This window comes from Cupressus sempervirens, chromosome 10, assembly GCF_028749045.1.
Source record: "Cupressus sempervirens isolate cs-2001-9-10 chromosome 10, ASM2874904v1, whole genome shotgun sequence".
NCBI lineage: Eukaryota > Viridiplantae > Streptophyta > Pinopsida > Cupressales > Cupressaceae > Cupressus > Cupressus sempervirens.
In genome coordinates this window covers 360587300-360608740 of record NC_143127.1, presented here as the reverse complement: position 1 = coordinate 360608740, position 21441 = coordinate 360587300, and the positions used below count along the sequence as shown (strand labels likewise).

The 21441-nt window shown below is 37.6% G+C and overlaps 1 protein-coding gene across 5 annotated transcripts in view; it reads left to right on the top strand.

The window, feature by feature from the left end:
* Positions 1-21441, top strand: part of LOC149534136 (Putative thiol-disulfide oxidoreductase DCC) — a 291905-nt gene that overhangs the window by 105935 nt on the left and 164529 nt on the right. For 3 of the 5 annotated variants that reach the window (XM_089805389.1, XM_089805390.1, XM_089805391.1), the window contains exon 4: positions 5066-5122. The exons of the other annotated variants lie outside the window; for them this stretch is intronic. In XM_089805389.1, the coding sequence (XP_089661515.1) occupies positions 5066-5122 (57 nt within the window). The remainder of the gene's footprint in view (positions 1-5065; positions 5123-21441) is intronic. 5 annotated transcript variants of the gene reach the window in all.

The window sequence follows — 21441 nt, the reverse complement described above, 5'->3', positions numbered from 1 at the left end:
CACCACAACATTTGTTTAGTTCCTTTGAAGCAATATGATCGATATCACTGACAGTTGACGAAACCATATCCTCTATTTGTTCCCTTTGATAGATGTGTTAGAATCCCTCTAAATTTTAATTTTTCTCTTCCTGTAATAACATTCTTGGAGGAAAAGATCAAGGTAAACAATACTTATAATTCAAATAAGAATGTTAGTGATTTAAGTCATGTCTATTACTAACAACATAAATATATTTTTCATGATTCACTATATATATATATATATATCATCAAACATATGATGTATGTTCATTCATTCATAAATAAATATATATTCAATAATAATAGTGAATATCTAATAATCAATTCAGATATATATAATATTTTCATAATGTCAAACTATTTTGGAATAATTATTTGCGTACCTTCTTTTAGTCATATGCAATGTGATCTCAATGCCTAGACTAGAAGATGGTCAACTTGAGTTTTCACAGGATCTTCCATTAAGGGTAAGTTTATCTATTAAAAATACATATAGATCATTGAAATGGTCACTTACCTTAGTATTGGGATATATTATAGTTTGATTGAGTATGCGATACGTAGTCCTTCCCTTTGGAAGGTAACATGAGATTGTATCTCCTTGCAATGGCTCATCAAGTTACCTATCGAAACTAATCTCCATTCTATGTATAATGGATCAAAACCCAATATCTTCCCTCGTGGTGCCTATGTGAGATAGTGCTTGAAGTGTGAGGGGGTTTATAATTCATTCACCCTTTCTCTGATAATTACTTGCTTCTCTCATACACAAGTGCAATTGCGACGAGGCTCCAAACTCCAGGTTCAATAATGAAACATACAACAATCACTGTCATAAATATAGTGGGACATTTTCAGATTGCTAGCAATTAGCAAAGCCATGAATCGTGTATTGCTCTCACACAACACGACCTTTGGATACTGTCGAGTATGGAGTTTGGTGATGTGTCTTGAATTGAAACTGATTGGAATAGGTCATATACACCTCTTCACATATACTTCCTCCTATACATAATTGGTGTTAGATTATAGGAATCACTGCCAATTAATCATTTATCCAACTTTCATGTTTTATTGTTGCTCATTTATCTTCAAACATACTCCATTTTTGCGTGGGAATTTTATTCGCTCATTTAAATTCATGTTTTATTCCATAGAAGTATATGTTGCAATCTCAATATGGATACCCTTGCAACGTTGTAATCTCAAACTGTGTGTATTATTCTCTATGATAATACATGCTGTTGTATCTACGAAGTGTATCTATTGCGAGCTCTTACTATTGCCTCTGAAAATGCAAGAAGTGTTAGACCTTGCAACGTATCTTTCCCATTAGTGGATCATCCAACGTTACATCCTTGATGTGACCTAGTCGCTTGGGTAGGCTGGTTTACGACGTGACTTGGGTCTTGACCGACTGATTGATGTGTCTCAGAGAATCCACGTGATCGTCCTTCTTTCATTGTGTGTCCCACGCAATGGGAGTAAACCTTAATTCGGTGTCTCAATGTATGGTAAGGGAGTTTAGTATCTCTCTTAAATGCTCTCCTCTAATTGATTGCTTATTGATCTGTATGATGTGTATTCTACATTATATCCTCTTCGATAAAGATAAAATATGTGCCTTGATCTTCTATATGTATCGTGACTTTTATCCTCAGTGATATAAATTTCCAGTCGATGATTTGAAGATGCTTGTATGCTTTGTGCTATGATAATTCTAATATTGTACATTGTTTGTTATTTCCAAACCGCGGGAATTGAAAATTCTTGATATTATCTTTATTAACTGTTAATGCTCTTTTATTTGCTTATGTATTTGCAGTTTGACTCTGATACCATGTTAAAGTAACTTAAGATCGTTTCTACAAATGTACTAACATTGCCATTATAATTGATGATTTTCAAATGCAAATTTGGATCTCATATATGTATAATATGACAGGAGGAGACATGTCTCTTCAAGAGACATAAAGCGACATGTCTCTATAGTTAATCGCCATTTAGTTTATAGATAACTATATGCATAACTCATCTTATATATATATAATATTAATATATTAAGCATACATGTAATATAATATAATATTATTATATAATAATATATAATACATAATATATAATACATATTATATTACATATATCATATATATATTATATATATATAAGATATAAATGCATAATATATAATATATATTATATTACATATATAATATATATAAGATACCAAGTCAAACATACATACGTACATACATACATACATACATACATATATATATCTATATATTCTTATTAATAATATGAGACATAAAACAATATTCATATAAATCAGGAATACAAATACTTAATGTGATGAGTATATCACTTCGACTAATGCTATACTTCAACAATAATTAATCTTGATTCTTCCTGAAGGCAGACATTCTTAAGTTGATCAAATTTTGGTAGTTCAAGCCATGCATTAATCCCTTGAATAAAGGATTCCCAAGAAGCTAGTAACCCTTTAAGGGCTATCAAGGATAATTCCTTGTAATCTACATTATTTCCAAGAGTTGAAAGTCAATCTTTTGATTGTGAAATTCTCATAAAATATGATGTAATTGTTTCTCCTTTATTCATCTTGATATGAAGAAGTTGTTGTTTCATGGTCAACAGTCTGCTTGTATTATTAATTTCATGTGCATTTTGAATAGTCACGAACATATCATAGGCTCTTTTTAGTCTTGATATAGTTGGTAGTATATGATCCTTTATATCATCTATAATAATTTTCATGGCTTTATCGTTATGCCTTTTCAATATTGTTTTATTTGGTTCATTGTCAGGTATGGTTTTGTTTTCTTCCACATATGATTCTAATTCAAGTTCTTGAAGAATGATCATTATTCGAAATCTCCATGACACAATGTTTGATGCACCTTTGAGCCCATTCTCAAGTCTGACACCATTCACCACGGTTGCACTTTTGAATAGAATAGATTTTTGTGAGTTTGAAGTTTGAATGGTAATTTCAATATCTTATTTGAACTCTATCAAATATGCTCTGATACCATGTCAAGGACTCTAGATCTGCGATAGAGATCAATTTCTTTTTAATATTACTTACAGATTAATAATCTTGAAATTACTGAATGGAATACTTCATTGATTATACACTTCTGCAATTGTATAACAATTACTAATATATATATATATATATATATATATATATATATATGAGTATTAATCTTGAGTATAATCTCTATTACTGTATTGCAGATTTAACAGGACTGATATTGACCAAGATTAATATGACTGTAGATGTAGAAAGGATTGATTGCTAGTAATAGTATGCTATTTCTGTAATTGATATTTTCCAGTGATGACCGAATGTGAGTATATAAAACTTTGAACAGTCACACCCCACATAGGGGCATGACTCTATATGGCTTGGGCCACGCAGAGTCATGACCCTACGCGGAACTGAGCCACGATAATACAAAACATTGCTTCACAATAAAACTCAAAGGACACTCGATATAATTTACTATTATTATATGCCACAGTAATATGAACATAAGCCATGGTTCATAGATGACGTCAATGTTACTATAAGCATAATCGCTGGTTTATCAAGAGCACTGGTTTGAGTGTTAGGGAAATATGAGATTAGATTATAATCATTTAATTTGAAATAAGAAAACATCAATAGGGGCAAAAGTTTCTTCCAAATCAATTCCTTGCTATGAGTATCCTTTGCATAACAACCTTGCTTTGTTTCTTACCAGTTCACCTTGTTCATTCATCTTGTTCCTGAATACCCATTTAGTACCAATAACATTCTTATCTTTAGATCTTGGGACTAATTCTAAAGTCTTGTTCTTCTCTATCTGATCAAATTCTCTCATATTTTATGTAGTATTCATCTTTGCATGCCTCATTTGTTATCTTAGGTTCAACTTGTGATATCAAACAAACTTCTTCTCTTACCTAGTTTCTTGTTAATACTCCTTTGTTTGTGATTCCAATTATCTGCTTCTTAGGGTGATGCCTTGCAACATACTTTGGTGTCCTCTGTTCTTCTCTAATCTCGTGTTTAGGTTCATCTCTAGGTTCCTCAATCTCTATTTGTAAATCATTATTTGTCTTATAAAATAGTTCCTGTTCTGCATTCTGATTATTAGGTCTCTGACTTGTGCATGTTTTTAATCAGAATCATAATCGAGTAGTCTCTAGCTTTGATTTAATCATCTCTTATTATTTGCATTTTGACTGTGAATTTCATGAGGGTTTCAACATTGGCTTAAGAAGAGGACTGATTCATCCATTTTGTTGGCACTTTGAGCTATTGAAATACATAGTGAATTGTGTTATGAGTCTAAGAACTGTTCTAGATATTGGGTTTGACAAATTGGTGCTGAAGAATACCAATTTGATCACATTATTTGTTATGATTTGCTACTGATTTGGATGTCCCTCTCTAGCCTTCATTTTGGTTCAAAATATTGTTGCTTTGAAGGTGTTTATGAGCTGCAACTTGGCATTTTGATTTGCTATTGGATTCTACACCGAGTGGCCAGTTCTGAGAAGTTCTGGCAAATAGCTCAACAATATGTTTTTTCTTAGATAACCATTACCGTCCAACAATTCCTTTTCAGATTTCAATACAATACTACTTTGATTAGGAACCTGAATAGAAAACAGTGAAGTTGTATTGTATTGAAATCTGAATATGAATTGTTGGGCAATTGTGTTTGTCTAAAAAAAGAAATATTGTTGAATTATTAATTTCCTTTTGAAATTGGATTCAATAGACATGATTATTTCGAGACATTATGTTTATTTTCGAAATCTTCTCAAACAAGACGTTCTTAATACACCACAATATTCTAACATAAGAGGATGAGAATTGTATATCATTGAACACAATATTTAGTCAGAGTTAGAACTTATAAATCACACTTATTATTAGTAAATACAAAGTTTTTGTTCTTGATTTGTATTATTGTCAATTAAGAAGCTTAATGGTTTTTTTTAAAATTTGAAAATATTCTCAAATTTAGGCAATGGGACGAATACATGCTATTCTCAATGATGGGACGGTGCTCACTGATATTGTGGTATGTCATCTCTCATGTTGAATCGTTTAATTTTTTTGTGTTACATGAACTAGTAAGGAGGAATGTTTGTTTATTGCAAATAAAACACTCAAGTAAAATATTGAAGAGAGATTGTGAATTTCATTCAATGTGTTGTTACCCAAAATTGCTACCACTAAAAAATTGTGTTTAATCACATTTGTAACCAATGTTTAGACATTCTTTTCGTACATGTCAAATTCGCAGAGTGTTCACAAAACTTATATGCCAAATGTAGTGATGAGTGACTTCTTGAAAAATCATTAATAGTTCTTCTAAAAGTTGTGGCTTCTTTTACCCCAAAACTGATCAAAATCTTGATAAGACTTGAAAAATTTTGCTGGATAAATCCACTAATGGGCATAGGATCATTGTTTTCTGCCTCATTTGTGTTTGGTCACACGATTGGCAACAACTTAATGTCCCCGTTGGTGCTAAGCCAATTCCTGCATATTTATTCAATTTCTATGTTTTTTGAGGACTAACCAGTTATTATCTGTAATGTTCCCACTATTAAGTTTATCTTGGGACAAGTAATATATGCAAAATAGATGTCAGAATTCAACAATAATAAGTTTAAACATACTATTCTATCCTCTAACTTGACCCCAACCTTAGAAACATTTCTAGATAAGGTTTCCTAACCCTTAGTTATTCCACCATCTTCTTTAGAGTACACACCTCAAGGTTCTTGGACAGGACATCCTCTATCCAAGGCCAATCACTTATGCATATGTTGACATCATTAGAATATTTTGGCAATCATCTACTTCTCATCTAGCCATTCATACAGGGTTATTTCTTGCACTGGCATGATAGCCTTTTATACAAGGACCTCACTTCTTGCACTGACACTATGAGATTATATTTGTCATTCATTTAGCCATTTAGCCATTTAGCCATCCAACCGTACAGTCAACATCAGACAAACTTGTATGGCCTGCACATCTTCGTACCCTACGAACATCAACTGAAGGTGTTTTGTGAATTTTGTTTGACCTGTAGCCTATGAATTGGAGGTGATAGAAGTTGTCTCTCAGACAAGCTAAGTCAAAACATTATAGTGGTATCAGAGCAAGTGATCCATCCAGCCTATTGACAGTGAATGAAAGTTTATAGTCGGAAACGAAGGACATCCTACTCAATTGATAGAATGGTAGATTTGCAAGGACCCACTCCTTTTGAAGTTGTGGCATTACGGAGAGAGCTTTTGAGGAATCAGACACAAATTAGTGGCACTTAGCGACTTATGGAAGAAACTTTGTAAAATTGGCTGAAAATAAAATCTCTGGCGAACAAAATGGTCAAAGTGACAATTTGGTGTCGGCAAAGGCAAATCCTCATAAGGGACGCTTGTGACCCTCCATGCCAACTTTTCCTCCACAAATGGAGGTGCTGCATGGAGGAAGGGTACCGACCTTTGAGGAAGTTCAAGAATAGTTGAAAGAAGTTTGGAAGAATGCAAACTTGGAAGGGGATATATCCTACAAAAATTATATAGAATTGAAAATGTAATATTCTAGGGGCAGAAATCGAGGATATTTTAGTGATGATCTCAAAAAGAAGCTGAGTAAAGTGAATCTTTTTCCATTTGATGGATCCGGATCAATATCTTCTCAAGCGTGGGTAATGAATGCCGATACCTACTTTCAACTCAACCGAATGCCAGAAGATGAAGCAATTAAGTTTGAGCACTCCACATGGAGGGAGTGGTGCATGAATAGTGGCATCATGACACAATTACATTAGGGCATGAGTGAGTAAATACTTATGCAGAAGACGTTGAAAGGTTGATAGATTGGTTTGATGGAAAAGATTCGAAACTTAATTTTAAAGAGCTGGCGCAGTTAAGGCAAACAGGATTGGTTGATCATTACATCACGAAACTTCACTAACTCTCTATTCTGGTTACGAACCTTTTTGAAAGGAGACAGATAGTACTATTCATGGATGGATGGATAGAACTATTGAGAGGTTTGGTAAATAGTTTCATTCTTACCACCCTCTCGAAGGCTATCAAAAAGGCGAGAAGCATGGCATCATCATTGTCATCTTCCTCTTGAGGTTACTTAGACTCCAAATTGCTATTGGTTCTTAGGGACAGAGTCAACAAACCTCCACCGAAGAAGCCCTCATTGGACGAAGCTACCAGACAAGAACTCTCAAGGAAGAAATTATGTTTCACTTGTAAGGTGTCGTGGGAACTTGGGCATAGATGCCCTAGTAAAGGAAAAATACACTGCATTGAAGTCATATTTGATGATGAGGATGATTAGGAAGGTTTATCTATAGAGGGAGGTCACCCACAAGAGGACACCAAGGTGGTCAACCTAAATTGTATGGAGAAGCTTGCCGCATTAGTATGTTGCAGAGGAACCATCGCCTTAGCTGGAAGCCTGAGATGTACGATATTCCGGATACGAGGAACCCTTCAGGGACAAAGGGTCATTGTGATGTTGGACAACGAAGCCACTCTAAACTTTATAAACTCATGATTGGTGAAATGAAGAGGTATACATACACAGGCACATGTAGGATTCCAAGTCAAGGTTGTTCGAGGAACACTTACCTTGCATGCACCTTGTTCCCTAGCTGAGTATTACCATGGCTAATCACACAATGATAGAGGATTTCTTTAAGTAGACTTGGATGATATGGAGGTCATACTGAGCATATAGTGGATGGAGTCACTGAACGAATACACTCAGAGCTTCAAACAGACGGACTTCACTTCTATTGTCAATGGAAATAAGCTTGTTCTTAGAGGGATGCCCAATGAGGGACCGAAGGAAGTTTTTTGCACAATGAATGAGGCCATTTTCCGGCATGATGACATTGTGTGGGCTGCATAGTGCTTCATTTTTGCAGAACCAATAAAGGGGCAACAAATGTACTAGGAGGATGATGAGCTACATGCTATTTTGGATACACAGGATAAAGTTTTTGTAGACAGTTCTCTTGGCATACCAACCCATTGTGGTTTTGAGCATACCATTGAATTGGAAGCTGACACCAAACCAATTATGATCAGGTCATATTGCCATTCTAGAAAATTCAAAAATGAGATTGAGAAGACAATTTAGGAACTACTCGAGAAGGGATGGATCCGTCCCATCTCTAGCCCTTTTGCATTATCAGTGGTGTTGATGAAAAAGAAGGATGGGACATTACGAATGTGTGGACTACCATGCATTAAACAAGAAGACAATTAAAAATAGATACCCTATTCCCAGGATCGATGAATTGGTAGATTGGTTGCATGGTGCGGTTTACTTCTCTAAAATAGATATTCGCTTTGGAAACCATCAAATCTGCATGCAAAGGAACATGTGGAAAAGATGGCTTTCCGTTGTCACTATTGGCATTGAGTTCTTGGTTTCCCCTTTTCTCTCACCTCTTTTCCTATATGAAGAAGAGAGCTCATTGTATATTTTCATCTTTATTCTAGACAAGGAGGCTATGCTTGGAAATATTGTATTTTTTCAAACTTTTTGTTTCAAGGTGCATTTTTCAGATTTGATGTAACAAGCTATTTCTCCTAACCTGGAATGCAATTAATAAAACATTGAATACGTTACTTTCCATATTCACATGCTTGAAAGATAGTTATAACAACTATTTTACATATTCATATAACAAATTAACTGAACTCTAGTTAGTTTCTTTTACCAACATAATGAAGCAAAGTTTAATTGCTTAACCAACTGCTTGAAATTATTGAAAAGGATTATAATATTAACAACTAACTAAACATAATTTCAACTGAATGTGAAGAATATACAGAAGTAAAATACTCATTAAAATGAAGTATACATGGATGCAGTTTCATTCTATGTTGAGCAAGTCTTGGCATTAGGTGGAGAGGAGAAGCATTGTCAAAGGCTTTAACCTCCCAACTACGGACCCTAACTATCCCCACACTATCTCAATTGAGAGAGGCCCTCCCTACACGAGAACATGCATGGGAACACCCCTAACTTGCCACTGTGCATCTTGGTGTTAGATTGTCAACTTCACAGCCGACTAGGCAGTGAACTCTTTTCAACAACCAATCCATCCTACTGCAAGCTATCTTGACCTCTAGTGATCATAGAAGCAAGTATTGCACTAACCTACCTTGGCCAAAGATTTGCATGGGCACTCTGTACCTGATCATCCACTCCCGTCTTGACAACCAAGACCTATAGCCTTTGATCACAATGAGCTGACTTAGTTTAATATATTTTCTTATATTCATTTATTGATTATCTACCTCGTGACTTGCAGGCTATTTCACATAATCATTTGTTATCAACGTACACCCTTCATCTCAACCTTCTTGGTCATCCTTGAAGAATCTCAGTGTGGCTATTCGTGATTCTTTATTAAACTTTGTTATTTATAGACAAGATTTCTCTACCCAACTAGGGCTCATAACAGTTTTACAAAAGGAAGGTTCCTTGGCATTTCATAATATTATCAATAACTCAGTGATAGTGCTTCTCTTTATCTCAGAGACATGGATTATGCCCCTGTATAAAATCTGCACAAAATTGTGATCTTCCTCATTTATTTGAATATTTGAAAATAAATTATGACAGTATATAGTAGATGAATCCGATCGCTTTTATGCACTTAAGAAATCAACTATGTAATCATATCTTTTATTTTCGGACCCTAGTTCTTTTGGCTCTACTCATGATATTATAGTTTGTTTATGCTACGTGCTTTAAAACACAGAGCCTACAATTATGAATAATGAGAAAGAGATGTGCAGAAAGAGTGCACGGCTTGGCTTGCAAACAGAGGTAATTGTCACCCTCGTTTGTTGATGGATCGTAAATGCTTGGCATGGCTCCTTGACTGTATGCAATAGAATCTCCAGCTACGACTATGAACGGTGGTTACCAAAAGAGATAGAGGGAGGCTTTGAACAATTTGCAGCTGCTAAAAAATAATAGAGAGCAGTAATGGAAATATGGAGGTAATCGTAGATAAGAAGTAATTATTGGAAGCAATCATGGGTATAGAAACAAACACAGATATATGAAAGTATTCACCAAGATGGATGCAAATCGTAGATAGGAATGGCTAATTGATCTTGCGGGCCTTGAAGATGCTTGCTTCACAAAATATTTTCTCTCGAATGGAGTTACGAGAAAGATAATAGAAAGGTGGCGAAAAGGAGTTACATTCTTGATTCAATATTCAAAAAACCACAACAATTAAAAGGGTGACTGAGTTTTGACCCTAAAGGCAATCTTAGTATTGTCTATCAGTGCAAAACACTTAGTCATTAGCTTGGACATGTTGGTCAGTCAACACTGCGACCAAGCCACTATATAGGACCAGCAACTATAATGGTGAAGTGTACATAATCATTTCATTTTGAGCAATAGCTAATGTCGAGTATACATCAGAGTTGCCACCAGTTCAGTTAGTGCCGAGCTAACATAGGAGCCAAACAATTCAGAGAAGGAAGATAGTGTGGTTGTTGAGTGATTCAGGAGACAACAAATGCTGAGTGAGATAGAGGGACTTGTAGTATAAGCCGAGGGACAACATGTAGAATAGGCATGACTGAGCGTCAGAAGACTATTAGTGTCAAGGAAGATAGTTTTTGTATATGAGTTTGTAATGGCATAAAATCTTATGTAAATTGTTTTTGCCGAGCTGGAAGCATGATTTGAGGATCAAGGAGAGAATCAAGGAGGTGATTACGCTTGCAATTACATAATCATTAATCCCTTTGAAAGGTAATCAACCAATTAGATAATTTGAAATACTAAGCAGCAAAATGGATAGATCTAGATTGTTGGATAGGATCTAGAAGTTTCTTAGATGACTATAAAAGAAGGATTTAAGATTGGATTGCGTATGGTTGCTAAGTTGTTGACAAAGGATTGTGTAAGTGCAAAGTTTAAGGTGAATTAGAGGTACAAGACATAGGTGACCGAATGGTGTAGTGAGGAGTCATTGAAGATCAATCACAAAGAGGTGATATTACATTGGATAGAGGAGATTTGTATCAGCATTCTAGTTCAAACCGAAGGATCAAGGTACTTGTAATGTCCCCTCTTTAGTTCGACATGACATTGATCATGGATTTTGCCTATTCCAGACTCTCGTAGGCAAATGGTGTGGAGAGAGAGTCAATTTTGCGGATCAGATGGTCATATCTTGCTCTTGAAGAAGTGTTAAGAGGTTATATTTTATTATTATGTGTTATTGGGGCCTACATGTTATAATTTTAAGTTGAGTTGCACTTTTTATTTTATAAAATTACTTTATTATAAAAAGTGCATTATAATGAGATTTTATAAAGGATGTTTCTAGAAGTTATAGAAAAAGTGCATTATAATGAGATTTTATAAAGGATGTTTCTAGAAGTTCTAGCAACTTCTTAGAAAAGTGAATAAATAGGGGGCTGGGCCTCTCATTTTGGACATGCTTGGATTTGAGATTTCTTCTACTTCTTCCATTGTGGAGCAAATTTGTAGTCTCTTGGGTCTGCAAATTATTTGATCTTTGGGAACGAATCACTCCCTTGGATTGGCGACTTTGAGGGTGTGAAATATCACCTGAATTGTTGCATTTGAGGAGTTGGTAATTCAGCCATCTCATTTGGACTTCATTGAGATTCAGTTATAAGGGTTTACTTTGGTTGGAATAAGGGTTTCAGTTGTGCCCTAGCATTTGTGGATTGATTAACAGGGTTTGTAGACACAGTTGTGCATTATTTTCAGACTGCCAGTCCAGGGTTTGGACCCACGTTTTTGCTCATAACTCCTAATTGGCTTGACGGATGAATTTCATATTTTAGGGGGTTATTCAGCAACCCTAGGCGCCCAGATTTATTGCTTTTGGAGTGACAAAAAAAAAAACGCTGCAATATTTTTATCTAGCAGCCATACCAGGCTGTACCTGTACGACCCTGTCAGTTGGGCAGCAGCAGCAATTTTGTGAGTCGGTTTGGGGCAGATTGTGAGGTCTTCGTGTGGCATTAATTCAGCATTCATGTCCGGCAAAATTGGAGCTATTCCAGGTGCTGTAAAAGTTTCGTCATTTGCATTCCAAATCTGAACTGGGTTATTGTTCATATCATAACATTGCATTGTCAAGAGCTTGATGTATTAGAAGTGCATAGTTGTGACAGTCTCTCATTGTAATCAGTTCTATTTGCTGTCATAAAAATCAAAATTGCATTGGACTTCATATTTGAGTTTCATATTGTCATCTATCTCTTAGATTGGTAGTGTTATAATTTGGAATTGTTGTTCATACATTATTGGCATCATATATTGAGGTTTCGTTGTACAACAATTAGTAATATTGCAGCCTTATTCGGTTACATGCCAACTGTTTGACAAAATTCCTAAGTCCAGTTCGAGGGTTTCAGTGGCCTTTATAGTAAGGGTCATTACAGTGGTATCAGAGCTATAAGTCCTGCCATCCTGTGGAGGTCTTATAGGGAATTTGGAACAGCTGGATAGAAGGGAAAGTGTTTGACGAAATGTCAAAACACTAAAATCAGAACATTTATGTTTGAGCATGCGACAGAGGCTTTATAATTTCCGCAACACCAAAGCAAGACAAGATAGGATTTTAGACCTGCAGAGCGAACAGTCTAGCTCATCTGTACAGGTGGATATAGAATCCAGCCATACAGACACAGGGGAGGTATTCTTTGATCAAGACTACGACTACAATATGGATAGAGGCGGGAATGCCTATCCAGATCAGCGAGAGGAAAGATTTTTACAGTTATTAGACACCTTGGCATAGGGACAGCGATTAGCCGAACAAAGAGCACAGGAACAAAATCAGAGAATGGAGCTTATGATACAGATGATGGCTCGTCAAATGGGGTTGAACACTAACATAGGTGGACGAAATAATCAGAATGGGAATAATCAGGATGGGATACATAATGGAGGCGAACAAATTGGGAACAATTTCGGTCATGCACCCCAGCAAGCTAGGACAGTGAGTTCGAGACCTATGATTCCCACGTTCCTTCCTAGAGCTCCAGAGCAGCCAGTACCAGAACCCCAGATCACTGACATACAGGATCAGCTGAGGAGAGATTGGGAAGCAGGAGGTCCAGATTTTACAGCTGCAATCACCTTTAGAGAGTATACGGATGTGTGGATGAAGCATATGCCCCGTGGACATGACAGGACTCAGAGCTATGAGCTACGAAAGAAAGTAGGGAAACTTCAGTTACCATATTATGATGGCTCAGGGAAGTCTACAACAAGAGCTTGGGTTCAAAAACTTGACACATACTTTCAATTGAACCCTATGTCTGAGGAAGAAGCTATTAAGTATGCAGCAATTCACCTGGATGGGTTAGCACACGAGTGGTGGCATCATGGTATGATCACTATGGGTCATGCACACATTACCTCATATGTGGAGTTTACGGAGAGACTGATTGAACGTTTTGATAAGAAGGATCCAGAACTCCATTTCAAGGAGTTAGCTTAGCTTAAACAATGGGGATCATTGGAAACATACATTTCAGAATTTCAGAAACTTGCAGTGTTAGTAACAGATGTATCTGAACGGAGGCTATTGGTTTTATTTATGGATGGGCTAGTTGATCCGTTGAGAGGGTGGATTAAAGCTCTCAGCCCTCCCACTTTGCAGGAAGCCATTAAGAAAGCTCGTGACATGGATTCCTTTTCAGCTTCTAAAAATAAATTCCAGGCAAAGAGTTTCCCTTCAGGAAAAGATAGGGACAGGAAACCCTTTCATAGAGAGGCACAGCTACCTAAGGAGGAAAGTAAGAGGTTGGACAAGGAGACACTTAATGACTTGCGTAGGAAGAAGCTATGCTTCTATTGCAAAGGCCCGTATGAGTATGGCCATGACTGTCCTATGAGGCCAAAAGGGAAGACCAACCGAGCAATGTGGGCTTATTACGAAGGCTCAGATTCAGATAGTTCAGAACATCATGATGAGGATCCTGATGAAGCAGAGGGAGAGCAGGAGATAGACAGTGCAGGGCAACAACAGGGAACAGAGCTACATTTACAGGAAGCACGACTGTCTAGTATCCAGAGAGAGGGATCTTTCAGACTTCGGGGAGTTTTGGCTGGGCAGAAGGTTATTACATTATTGGACACAGGTTGCACACATAATTTCATTGATGCACGATTTGTGGAGAAGCATGGACTCATTACTGAGGAGTTCGTGGGACTAAGAGTCAAGGTAGCTGATGGATACACTCTTCGTTGTGACAGGATGGTACGAGACCTACCTTTGCGCTTGAACAACTATGAGTTTAAGGCGGACTATCATGTGGTCAACATGGGTGACATGGATATAGTACTTGGAATGCAGTGGCTACATTCATTGAAGGTGGTTACCCTGAGACTAGAGGATATGGAGATACAATTCGAAGTGAATGGTAGGACTCATGTGCTTAAGGCTATCCGTAATGGAGACATCAGGACTATCTCATTTAGGCGGCTGGAGAGATTAAGTAGGCATAATGATATAGAGTGGGCAGCAGTTTGTACTTTGACACCTACACAGGAGGAGCAACATAAGACGGAATATCATCCTGATATTCAGAAATTGAGGATTAAGTACGAAAAGGTATTCAGTGAGATTCCACCAGGCAGGCCACCGGACAAAGGCATTGATCATATTATTGAGCTGGAGGAAGGTGCTAAGCCTATCATGATCACACCATATTGACACCCAAAGCGACTCAAGGATGAGATCGAAAGGACCATCGAGGAGTTGTTAGCTATGGGGCACATCCGACCAAGTAAGTCACCTTTTGCATCTTCTATTGTTTTGGTAAAAAAGAAGGATGGAACTCTTCGGATGTGTGTTGATTATAGGGAATTAAATAAGAGAACCATTAAGAACAGGTATCCCATTCCTCGCATTGATGAGTTGATAGATGAATTGCATGGGGCTTGTTATTTCACGAAAATTGATTTGAGAATAGGATATCACCAGATCAGAGTCCGTGAACAGGATATTGAGAAAACTGCTTTCAAATGTCATTGTGGGCACTTTGAGTTTGTAGTCATGCCTTTCGGTCTGACCAATGCACCTGCCACTTTCCAGTCCACTATGAACAGAGTTTTCCACCATCAGTTGAGGAAATTCGTGCTGGTGTTTTTTGATGACATTTTGATCTATAGCCGATCATGGCAGGAGCATCTAGAGCATTTGGAGACAGTGTTGAGCATTTTACAGAAGGAATCCTTGTATGCAAAAGAGTCCAAATGTGACTTAGGGATGACCGAGCTGTTATATTTGGGACACATTATTAGTGCAGATGGAGTGCGGATGGAACCTGAAAAGATTCGCGCTATTGTTGATTGGCCTCCACCAGAGAACCTTACACAGTTGAGGGGGTTCCTTGGTTTATGTGGTTTCTATCGCAGGTTTGCCAGTGGCTACTCACGACATGTAGCTCCCATGATAGATCTACTGAAAAAAGGGGAATTTGTGTGGACTCAGAAGGCACAGGACTGTTTTATGAGATTTAAGGAGATAATGACTACGTGCCCAGTTCTAGCATTACCTGATTTCACGAAGCCATTTGAGCTTCAATGTGATGCATCTGGAGAGGGAGTAGGTGCTGTACTTATGCAGAATAAGCACCCCATAGCTTATGAGAGCAGGAAGCTCAGAGGCCCCGAGCGTTCATTCAGTATATATGATAAGGAGATGTTGGCCATCATGCATGCTTTGGCCAAATTCAGACAATATCTTGTGGGTACCAAGTTTTGTATTAAAACTGATCATAACAGTTTGAGGCATTTCTTGGGACAGCGGGACCTGAATGATCGCCAGCAAAAGTGGGTAAGTAAGTTGCAGGCATATGATTTTGACATCTCATATGTCAAGGGAACTCAGAATGTTGTTGCAGATGCTCTTTCTCGAAGACCACACCTCACTCTTATGGTTCAGATATCAGAGGATTGGCGACACTTGATTATAGCAGAGTATGCCAGGGATACATGGGCCTCTGATATAGTGGAGGGAACAATGATTGATACCAGATACACACTTGTAGATGATTTAATCATTTACAAGAACAGGATTTACTTAGTCCCAGGATCGAAGGTTAAGCAACTGATTTTGAGAGCATTTCACGACTCACCGACAGCAGGCCATCTCGGGTACTTCAAGACTTATAGGTCAGTTCGAGAGCGGTTCACTTGGAAGGGGCTGAAAGCTGATGTTTTGTAGTACGTTCGAGAGTGTCTTGTTTGCCAGCAAAACAAACAAGAACACACCTATCCAGCAGGGTTCCTACAGCCACTTCCGATCCCTGACAGGAAGTGGGAGTGCATCTCCATGGACTTTATCACAGGTTTGCCCAAGGTACAAGGACGGGATTGTATTTATGTGGTGGTAGATAGATTAACAAAATATGCTCATTTCTTTCCTATCACCACTACCCACTCAGCAGCTCAGGTGGCAGAGGTTTTCTTTCGAGAGGTTTTCAGATTGCACGGATTGCCTCGGAACATTGTGAGTGACAGGGATAGCCGTTTCATGAGTCATTTTTTGGCAGGAGGTATTCCGGTTATGTGGCACGGAGCTTACACCCAGCACTAGCTATCACCCACAAACCGATGGTCAGACGGAGATTGTGAAGAAATGGGTGGAAGCGTATTTAAGGAATTATGTGGTAGCTCAGCAGCGAGCTTGGGTCAGATGGATATATCTCTGCGAGTGTTGTTACAATACTACATATCACATCACTATACAGATGACACCCTTCATGGCACTTTACGGTTATGAAGCACCTAGTTTCTTGGATTTGTTGTTGGGCGACAGCCGGGTACCCAGTGCAGGAGAATTATTACAATAGAGTAAGGATATAGTTGCTACTCTCAAAGATAATATTGCGAGAGCTCAGAACCAGCAGAAGCGGTATGCAGACCAGAAGAGGACTGAGCGTAGTTTTGAGGTGGATGATATGGTTTACCTCATGTTGCAGCCATACAGGCAATCTACTCTTAAGAAGAGTGGTGCAGAGAAACTCAAGCCACGCTATTACGGACCATTCAGGGTTATCAGGCGAATTGGCGAGGTGGCTTATGAGTTGGAGCTTCCGGCAGACAGCAGGGTGCACAATGTGTTTCATGTGTCCCGCCTCAAGAAGGCGTTGGGTCAGAATGTGGTGCCTTCCGCAGTATTACCTCCTTTAGATGATGAGGGAAAATTGATTTTAGTGCCAGAATCCATCCTCGAGAGCAGAGAAAAGCAGCTTCGCAGAAGAGTGATCAGAGAATACTTGGTTAAGTGGAAAGATCTACTTGTTGAGGATGCTACTTGGGAGGGGGAAGCTATTTTGCAGCACCCGGCGTTGAGATTGCTTGAGGCCAAGCAATTTCAGGAGGGGCGGACTGTAATGTCCCCTCTTTAGTTCGACATGACATTGATCATGGATTTTGCCTATTCCAGACTCTCGTAGGCAAATGGTGTGGAGAGAGAGTCAATTTTGCAGATCAGATGGTCATATCTTGCTCTTGAAGAAGTGTTAAGAGGTTATATTTTATTATTATGTGTTATTGGGGGCTACATGTTATAATTTTAAGTTGAGTTGCACTTTTTATTTTATAAAATTACTTTATTATAAAAAGTGCATTATAATGAGATTTTATAAAGGATGTTTCTAGAAGTTTTAGAAAAAGTGCATTATAATGAGATTTTATAAAGGATGTTTCTAGAAGTTCTAGCAACTTCTTAGAAAAGTGAATAAATAGAGGGCTAGGCCTCTCATTTTGGACATGCTTGGATTTGAGATTTCTTCTACTTCTTCCATTGTGGAGCAAATTTGTAGTCTCTTGGGTCTTCAAATTATTTGATCTTTGGGAACGAATCACTCCCTTGGATTGGCGACTTTGAGGGTGTGAAATATCACCTGAATTGTTGCATTTGAGGATTTGGTAATTCAGCCATCTCATTTGGACTTCATTGAGATTCAGTTATAAGGGTTTACTTTGGTTGGAATAAGGGTTTCAGTTGTGCCCTAGCATTTGTGGATTGATTAACAGGGTTTGTAGACACAGTTGTGCATTATTTTCAGACTGCCAGTCCAAGGTTTGGACCCACGTTTTTGCTCATAACTCCTAATTGGCTTGACGGATGAATTTCATATTTTAGGGGGTTATTCAGCAACCCTAGGCGCCCAGATTTATTGCTTTTGGAGTGACAAAAAAAAAAAACGCTGCAATATTTTTATCTAGCAGCCATACCAGGCCGTACCTGTACGGCCCTGTCAGTTGGGCAGCAGCAGCAATTTTGTGAGTCGGTTTGGGGCAGATTGTGAGGTCTTCGTGTGGCATTAATTCTGCATTCATGTCCGACAAAATTGGAGCTATTCCAGGTGCTGTAAAAGTTTCGTCATTTGCATTCCAAATCTGAACTGGGTTATTGTTCATATCATAACATTGCATTGTGAAGAACTTGATGTATTAGAAGTGCATAGTTGTGACAGTCTCTCATTGTAATCAGTTCTATTTGCTGTCATAAAAATCAGAATTGCATTGGACTTCATAGTTGAGTTTCATATTGTCATCTATCTCTTAGATTGGTAGTGTTATAATCTGGAATTGTTGTTCATACATTATTGGCATCATATATTGAGGTTTCGTTGTACAACAATTAGTAATATTGCAGCCTTATTCAGTTACATGCCAAGTGTTTGACAAAATTCCTAAGTCCAGTTTGAGGGTTTCAGTGGCCTTTATAGTAAGGGTCATTACAGTACTGTAACATTTTAACGGGTGTTCCAGGGTAACTATCTTAACAAAGTGGTTCTAACAGGCCCATGTAAATATCCTAACGGAGTACTCACTTAGTTGTGATGTTAAATCCTTTAATCAAGGTAGACCTAACAGTCTTGTAAGCTTTTAACAGGGCAAACCCCTCACAGGGTAGATCATCAAAAGTGATCAAAATTTGTAGCCCTAACAGGTACACTTTATTGCTGCACTAGTGAAGATCTTTGTGGGTGTCATCCCACCATAGTTTTACCTTCACCTTGGAGGGTTTCTATGTTACCACATCTGGTGTCATGTGTTGATCAATTGTTTATATATGTTATTCATGTTATTAGATGTTAGATCTGATATTACAGTGCAGTATATGATTGATTTGATATAAGCTTAAGGTTTAATCAGGGTTTATGGTGAAGATATCAAATATGGTTTATGTTTGATGTGGTTTTGAAGATCCAAATTAACCCCTCCCTCTCCCCCCCCCCAGTGTCTTACTTTACCTAGTAGATTTCCAACATGGAGATGTAATATAAAAAACATTGACATGAGATGGAAATATTAATGTCTTTACCCTTCATGTTTTACTGTATCGGTGCCTATTATAGTTACTTATATTTGTATGTGTATACACACATATATACATACACGTAATATTGTAAATATATGTTTTTTTTTGCATAAGTTATATTTTAAGTTTTATGTATACATGTACCTCATATTTGAATCGTATATATGTATGTACATATACGAATATACATAAGTACCATGGGTACCATTATACTAGAACATGTCTGGTATAGTAAGAAGGATTAACCTATTATTAAAGGTAACAATTGTTCTTAGTTTGTTTCATGCTTAGTGAATAGTTTTTATCTTACTAAATGTGTTGACTTGGTTAGCTCATGGTGATCACTTGGAATACCCTTGCTTGCCTAGTCCAGTTTTCCCTTGACCAAGGTGGTTTAGGACTCATACTTGTTAGCTCAATGGCAATTGGCATCCTCACATCCTTTCCTTCTCTGGCAATGCTTCTCCCCTTTGTCACATTCTTGCAAAAGAAATTGACCCCCTGTAATAATATATTTCCAAGTAATTTTAATCAAAATTCCATAATCAATATCGTAAACCATTTCCATTCATATAACATTATAAGAAAACCAATATTTCTATTTCTCATGAAAAACCAATATTTCTATTTCTCATGAATCATAATGAATAACCAACACTTCCATTTCACATGAACGCATAACGAACAACTAACAGTATGAAATGAATAACAAATGTATCCAACCAACTCAATTTTGTTTGAAGTCTTAACGGCTATATAGAATGTTTATAATTAAGCAAAAATGGGGATGTAACATTTGAATACCATTAATAGTTTTATCCAAATAATCTTCCCATTATGGACTGAAGGAAGGAGTTATTAAGAAGGCAGCAATGTTGACACTTCCATCAAGTATGCCGGCCCCCACTGTTGTGCCAAGGAGGTTAAATGGCTAGGTGTGCATTTTGTGCTCTTGGGCTTGAAAGAAGCAAATTTTGTGTTGCAAATCTTGAGATTAAGTGATTTTTTTAAGGATGAGCTCTCCCTCCATCTCCCACGATAAGCTCTCCTGTCAACCCTCACCCGCATCTACGATTGCAAGTCCTCTTCTTCTCCTCGATGTCAATGGCATAGGACGTCGTTTTTCTTGCTAGGTCTTTCTCTACCGTCATGTTCTACTGCATTTCGGGTTGTTTGTTCCTGTGGTTGTTCTATTGCACAGGGGATATCATGTTCTGTTCGTTTGTCCATTCCTCCATCCATCTGCGATTTGGTTTAGTGTTTTCTTGTTGCGATTTCGTTGGGTTTCTTCTGTTGGTGATTGTCGTTGCGTTCGTGGTCAGGGTCCCTTCATCTGTTATTTGCGAGCTTCTTTTTCCGTGACTCTCTTTCGGGGGTTTCATGATTGGTGTCTCTACTTTAACTGTTGTCTGGTAAATCTGATGAAGATTATGACTGGTGTCTCTGCTTCCGCAGGTGTCTATGGTTATCTTTTGCCCTCATCACACGTATCTGCTCAACCGGTTCAGCCTGTGGGGTATCTCTCTCCTATTTTTTCTTGATTCTAGTTATCTGTGGCTTCATTCTTGGGTCCACTGCCTCTTTGGAATTGCGTCCTTTTTCATATTTACTGGTTTGTCTCTTGGCTCGGTTCCTTGTTGTTTTCTCTGCTGTTCATCCAGCCCAGGATCTTACGGCTTCAAACCTTGGTATATTGGCAGATACAATGACAACAGGTGATTCCTCTTAGAATTAAACCATCACATACCAGTATTTATGTGTGATCGCGTTTTGAAGCTGGAAAATGATAACAACTTGCTCAAAGAATGGGTTTTTGAATTGATAGCTGAAATTGCAAACCTCAAACAGTCCACGGAATCGAATACCTCAAGTATTCAACATTTTTTAGATACTTTCATCTCTAAAACAACAAGGTTAAAATCCAACATTGAGGCTGTCATTGAACAAGTAGACGGGCTGGACAAAATAAAAAAACAACAGATTGAAAT